This window comes from Schistocerca piceifrons, chromosome 11, assembly GCF_021461385.2.
Source record: "Schistocerca piceifrons isolate TAMUIC-IGC-003096 chromosome 11, iqSchPice1.1, whole genome shotgun sequence".
Taxonomy (NCBI): Eukaryota; Metazoa; Arthropoda; class Insecta; order Orthoptera; family Acrididae; genus Schistocerca; species Schistocerca piceifrons.
The window spans coordinates 136187085-136194115 of record NC_060148.1 but is presented as its reverse complement, the minus strand read 5'-3'; the positions used below and the strand labels follow the sequence as shown (position 1 = coordinate 136194115).

At 40.7% G+C, this 7031-nt stretch overlaps 1 protein-coding gene across 1 annotated transcript; it reads right to left on the bottom strand.

Annotated features, from left to right (window-relative positions):
* Positions 1-357: 357 nt before the first annotated feature.
* LOC124719809 (GATA zinc finger domain-containing protein 4-like) lies at positions 358-2667 on the bottom strand. The gene is made up of 2 exons (XM_047245001.1): positions 1738-2667; positions 358-1104 (listed from the first exon to the last, which is right to left on the bottom strand). The coding sequence occupies exons 1-2, from the start codon at positions 2665-2667 to the stop codon at positions 358-360; spliced, it is 1677 nt and encodes a 558-aa protein (XP_047100957.1).
* Between the last annotated feature and the right edge of the window lie 4364 nt (positions 2668-7031).

The window sequence follows — 7031 nt, the reverse complement described above, 5'->3', positions numbered from 1 at the left end:
CTGCAGTATATAATTTCCATAAATGAATGTTTGTGTTCTTAGGCTGTATAACTTAATGTTCGTGTATTCAATACAAATATTTACGATCTCGTTTTCACAGCAGCTTGCTCATGTTCAAATTAGTTGTCATTATATTATGTTGTTTTAGTGCACAAAGGATTTCAAATGTCTGTGGGGATGCAGCCCCCTCGGCTTGTGAGATAACGGGTATTCTAGGGAGTAACAACCTGGGTGAGGTATGCTTGCTATTCTGAAAGGACCTGAATATAATAGCTGTCATTTTGTCGTCGTACCTGAGGAGACAAACCGTCTCAGCCGTTGCGCTCTTACAACACCCCACGACCGTAGCACGAGCGCTTAGCTCGGTCGTCGACTGTTTTCCGTCGTCTGCTGTGTTTGGCCGGGTTCATTGACCAGCTCCACTATGTTTACATTCCGGCCGGTTGGCGCCCACGCGTCAGCTGATGGCGCGCCGCAATTGTTATTGCTACTTCGTGGCGGGGAGTGCATAACTGTACTGGGGAACGGCGGCGGATTCCGTGGAGGGTTATGATTTGTCATGCGTGAATGTTGTGTGTTCCACATATTCTGTCGGTGATTGTTGGGATTGTTATTGTTTTGGTGGTAATTATGTCTGTTATATGTCATGTTCCTGTCAAAGTAGCCCGGGTTGTACCGGTTCTTCTCACGTCTCCTATTGCTGTTGTTGTTGTACTGTCTGTGATTTTCATTTTGCATGTAGTTACCATTTTGATATGGGTGATAATTATTGTTGTTATTATTATTCCACGAATTTGTGCGGTTGTTCCTACCGTCATACGCGTTTCCATTTGAATATGTTTCGCGCGCAGGCGGATGGTTCCACCAACCACCGTCACTACGGTTCCATTGGGGTGGGTACTGATTTTGTTTACTAACATGCGTAAAATTTGAATGGCGTGAATCGCCTCTGTAAACTACGTCCATTTGATCTAAGAAGTTTAAGAAGGTCTTAACGTCATTCACCGGTACTCCTATTAATCTGTCTCGGTATGGAAAGGGTAAGTGGCTCTTTAAAGTGTCAATTATCGCTGGCAAGTCGGCTGGTTTGGACCAGTACAGTGTCTTGTCTAGGTACCTCTCAAAGTATTGTCTTAATGTCTCTTTTTTAGGGTCATAGGTCTCGGGGTTGCACACTTCTCTCCTTAGACTCTGTTGCTCATTCTCGGACCAGAATTCGTCCAAGAAGGCTTGTTCGAACTGTTCAAACGTAAGGCACCGCCGTTACATAGCGGCACCCCACTTAGCTGCTCGTCCTCTCATGAGATTGGTGACGTATCTGATTTTATCGACTTCTGACCAACTACGTGGAAAAACACCGTCAAATGATCTAATAAACACAATAGGGTGGACTTTGTGCTTGTCCTCACTGGAAAATGTCTGGAAATACCCATGTCTTACAAACGTGTCATCGGCCATGCCGGTTGGCATAACTGTATTGATGTGATTTAGGTCACTTGCTACTCTAGGTGTGGTAACGTAATATTGCTCGTTCGGTGGAAAAGAAAGCGGCACATTGTAATTTTGATTTGAAATAGGTGATCCCACAATAGGTGGTGTTCTGTCTGTGTCATTAGCCATGGTTTTAGCTGTTTTGTCGTTTCCTGACGATGCGTTTGCACCTATCGCCAAACACGGCACAACATTGTCTCATAATTTTGTCACTTCGTCTTGTATGTTTTTTGTCTCGTCTTTAACATGTGTCTTTGTTTTTGAAAGTATGTCCTGTGTAATTGTTTCAAGTTTTTTGTCCAGGTAGTCGTCACACAATTTACATTCATGTACAATTCTTTCGGCCATGTTGGTGTCGTTGTTTAGTGACGTGAGGTCCGCTCGATCTTCTAGTTTTTCTATCTTTTCTTTGAGGTGGGTTTGTTCAAGAACTACCATTGTGAGCTGTTGGGTAATATTTCCGACTTCTTCAGTCAGCTTTTCTTGGGTGGAGCTAGCTGAAGTGTGGGCCTGAGCTAACTCTTCCACACGGGTGTTCACTTCCTGCTGCACATTAACTATTTGAGTTAACTGATTCTCACATCGGGTGATACTGTTTTTTGTTTCATGTGTGAATGTAACCAAAGTTTCTTCCTGTTTACTGACTTGGTTGGACAAAGTTTCAAATCTCTGGCTGAGCTTTTGAGTGGTGTTATTTAATTCTGTCATCTGTTTTGTCGTTCGTTCAAAATTTTCGGTCATAGTACGGTTTAATACGTCAAATTTTTCGTCGCTTTTATCTAGCCTTTGTTTAAAGTCCTGACCAAGTGCGTCCAGTTTTGCTTCAATTTTTTGACTAACGTCTCGTTTCATGTCTGCAAATAACTCTAATAGTCGGTCCAGTTTGTCAGTTTCCTGTGTCCGATTTGTGTCACATTGCTGAATTTGTCTCATATTCGGTTCTGACATTGGTGTTAACAATGGCGCTGACGGTCTAGTCTCACGTCCATTCCACATTTCGTCATTTAAAGTCGACAACTGTGTATTATCACAAATGTTGCGAGTTTGAGGCAAAATCATTGCATTGATCTGTGAACTCGTCCATGGAGGGAAACGCGGACTTTCTTGTTGGTTGAAAGATGAATCTACTTCACTTAACTCATCTGCCGAAACTATCTCTACCTTACCACGTTCCATTGTAATAGGATGTATAATAGTAAGTCAAAAAGGGAATAATATAAGTCTGATTAATAAAGATTTGACTCAAATTTAGGTTGAAATATTTTCTCGTCAATGTAAATGATTGCTCTATTACAAACAATGGTTGAGAAAGATGCAGCAGGGCGGACAAAATTTTTCGTAACAAATGACTTTTTGGCGGTCAAATTCACGATCTTCATATGCTACAACAATACTATAATTACCACAAACTACAATAGAGATAGATAATTTTGGAAAAATCTAGAAGAAAACTACAGGATGTGTGGAAAGGGAAAAATGGATTCTGCAGTTGGCTATTGAATGCTTGAATGAAACGTAATTGTGTGACTCACCATTAAATTTTCTGTCCTGCAGCGGCTGGTCAAACACTTCTGCGTAAATCTTATTCGTCAAAATATGGATTTTCTTAATACATCTCCATCGGATAATCACCAAAAGTCCTCAAAATAAGTTTCGCATCAATATATGCCATGAAAAGAAAAACAGATTGAATTAGTTACTAAAATTCTTTACAATATTGTTGTATAATCATTTGCTTAGGTACAATAAAGTTGGTGTTTTCGTTACCCTTTAAACTTCAGGATTTTTGGTTATTCTCTGTTGGGAAAAAATACAAATTAAAGTTTCAAATTTGCTCAAAAACGACACATCCGAAAATTGCGTCCTGTCACGGTCGCCAGTTGTAGTGGTTAATAATAAAAAATGGGAGAAGAGAGACCGTGAAAAAGGGAAAGATTGAAGGAAATGCAGATTGGACTTTGTATTACGGAAAAGCTATCAGACTTCATTGTTCGGAAAAGCTATTGTTGGTGTGGTCCTTGTGGCGTTTTTGAGTAAAAGTTAAACCAATTTTCACTACAAAAGTTATTGAAAAGAAACAGAGAATAACAGAATGTAACTGACAGGGGGAAGTGGCGTAGACGAGACATCATCCTTTACCAGATTAACTTATCTTCTTTCGGGCGGCGTCCACGTCTTCAAAAATCTCCTTCATTTCAGCGTGAAAAAATCTGCTCCGAAATCTTGTAATAGTCCAGGGATCACTAATTTATACCAATTAAAATCATCTTGATACTGTATGCAATTTAATTCACTTTGCTACTTCCATCCACCGAATTTCTTAATAACTTCCACAATGTCTACACATTACAATCAGATCAAGATTAGCCATTAAGTTTTTACGTCAGCATCCGATCACGCCTACCTTAAGCTACCGCTATCAAGACACAATTGCAACGGAATAAAAAACAAAAAAAAGAGTTAACAATTTTAGTATTTTCTCTCTGCCATCGAGCGCTCATACCGCTGCGACGGGATATTTTTTATCTGAGGGAACGAGTGTAGCGCGGCGAAATTCAAAGCCCCGCTACATGTTGTTCTTGGTTACTATAAATTCTTTTTCAAAATCCGGGTATTGCAATATCGGTGGACTAATCAGTTTTTCCTTCAACTGCTGGAATGCCTCTTCTTGGCTCGATCCCCACTCATACGGAATTCACTTCTTCAATAAATCATGTAGCGGTTTGTCCATTTTGCTAAAATTTCTTATAAAGTACCTGTATTATCCAATGAGCCCCAGATATGATTCCAATTGCTTTGTTGTCTTGGGCGGTAGGTACTTTTTGATGGCTTCTATCTTTGCGGGATCTGGCTGTAGTCCTGACGCAGTTAGAACGTGGCCCAGAAAAGTTACCTCTTTTCTTAAAAACTCACATTTAACTACTTGTACTTTCAAGTTTCCTTGTCTTAGATGTTCGAATACTTCTTCCATGTGTACATTATGTTCCTCTAACGTTGCACCCAATACCACAATATCATCGAGGTAATTAAAAACGCTGCTGCCTTGTACTCCACAGAGTACCTTATTTATTAGTCTCTGGATCGTCGATGGCGCGGTGTTTAGTCCCATGGTCAGTTTTGTTGTACTAATAATGTCCTGTGGGAGTGCTAAAAACCGTTTTCTCTCGGCCCTTTTCGCCTATCAACACTTGATAATACCCTTTCGCTAAATCTAGCATTGAAAAATACTTCGTTTTTCCCAGGATGTCTAATACCTCATCTGTCCTGGGAATGGGATAAACCATATTTAATGGAATGTCGTTTAACTTCCTATAATCCGCTACTATTCGCCATTTTTGCCGACCACTGGCATCTAGTTTGTTTGGCAATATCAATATGGAGAAATTCCATGGGCTAGTACTATGGGATATTATGGCATCAGCTAACATCCCTTGTACTTCTTTTGTTGCGATTCTTGCTGCGCCTGGGGTATTCTATACGGCCTTTGATTTATTATCACTCCTTTTGCTTCTGGTATTAACGGTACACTATGTTTCACTACTGTAGTATGAGTCAATACATTTCCAAGTAAATGAAATACAACATTATATGTGGCATATATCCTCTCGAAAGCCTGTACTTCCTAACTATTCAAATGTTTTGTTCGCCTGCTTTCTCTTTACATGAAGAGCCTTGACATATTTACGCTCTTCATTCTGGTGGATACTGGTCTAATTTTATAACTACTTGGTGGCGAAAATTCTTCTGCTAACACGTCTGGCATGTCTATTGTACCTTTTCTTCACGAGTATTTAATATACTAGTAATACAAGTCCCTCCTTGGACTGTTACTATTGCCTCGGGGATAAACACGTCCCTGTTTCGGAATTATCACTTCTGTGCTGTTCACTTTCGATACTCATACGAATCTTTCCTCCCTGGAACCGATCGTAATTTTGCGCGATGCTAGCCCCTGCTGGCTATATTAATCATACTTAAAATCTTTAACTGGTTGTCCTGCTAGCTACATTTCACTGATTGCCCCTTACTGGCCTTAAGTAGCAGTTTCTCTCTTGTGAACCTATGTTCTTCTGGCTTCTCGGTGCTATTCATCATTTTAATTATCTGACCTTCAACTGATTTCCTCGGGTGAGCTATTTCCCTTCTCAGTTTTTCTATCTGCTTTTTGGCAGCTTCTAATTCACTCTCCACGAAATACACTTTAGCTTTTAAACAACGGTTTTCCTTCCTTATTTTATCGTTTTCTCTTCTTTCTTCTTCATATTTCTTAATTTCCGTATTTACACTCACTTTCAACGCATGGCACTCTCTCTTTATCTGTGAGATTCCCTCTATGTCCCTCCATATGTGTCTATCCGGTCCTCGTGGCCTTTGCCTTGCATGCCTTGCTTATCTGCTAACGGTGACGCTCCCGATCGTCCGTGTTTGGTAACTGCAGCGTAACTGGCCCGTTCTCTGTTTACTACTCGAGATGGCTTCGATAACAGTGCGTCTTCTGTGGCTTCCCTCAACTCTAACCATTAAGCTCAAAACTTAAAGCTTCTATGTACATAATCTAACACTACTCTGTGCTTTTCTGGTAAACCCCTTCTTAGTAACCCTTCGAATGGCAAATACATTTGTGCCCTTACAACTTGGAATTCGTGGTAATATCCTTTACCTCTTTTCGTCTGCAGCTGTATTATAACCTGTCCTTCAGTTCTAATTTCATCAGTAGCGATACTCCTTATTGTCACTGCCTTTCTGGTGTCTACTATTTTCTGCTTTAAAACCTCAGCTTTAATTATACTTACGTGTGCTCCGCTGTCCACTAACAGCCCTATCTTACTCTCTATTGTAAGTAATCATTTTTACTAATGCAGTCTGCTGTACGTACTATTCCTGTCACCACAACGTAATGGAACTGCTGCATTACGTTTGTGGTCCGTTTCCCGGCTTCTCTAGTTGATGTATGTTGGTCCTCCCTAGTTGATGTATGTTGGTCCAACGACTCTCACTACATTCACTAGCGTAGTGTCCTGTGCGACGGCATGTGAAAGACGTAACAGGTTTTGCTCTATTACAAAGAGGGAATGGCCTACGAGGTTACACTTTACACACCTTATTGGCAGAGGACATTCTCCGTGAGCACCATTTCCTCACAGCTCGTCAACATCTATTTCCTTTATGGGTAGCTTAGTTCTCATGGGTTTGGATTGAGCCCCCTTGTTCTGGCTGAACTCATTTGTACTCTGCTTTTGCATTCTCTCGCTAAATGCCCTATTTTCCCGCAGTTATGGCACCCCTTCTTATTAATTTGCCTTGGATATCCTACCTGCCGATATTTTTCTTTTTCAGAGGGGATTGCACTCTCTTCCGTCGATGCTAAATCAATTGCTTCTGACAAAGTGCTTCTCTCTCCCTGTGCTCGCACATCACCTTTATCCTATCGCTAAATAGTCCCTGTATAAAAACAGCTCTCCCTAATTCTCCTATCAATGCGCAACTGCCTGGAATTTCGTCTGCCATCATTGCCTTCCTCATGGTTTCTCTGAAATGAA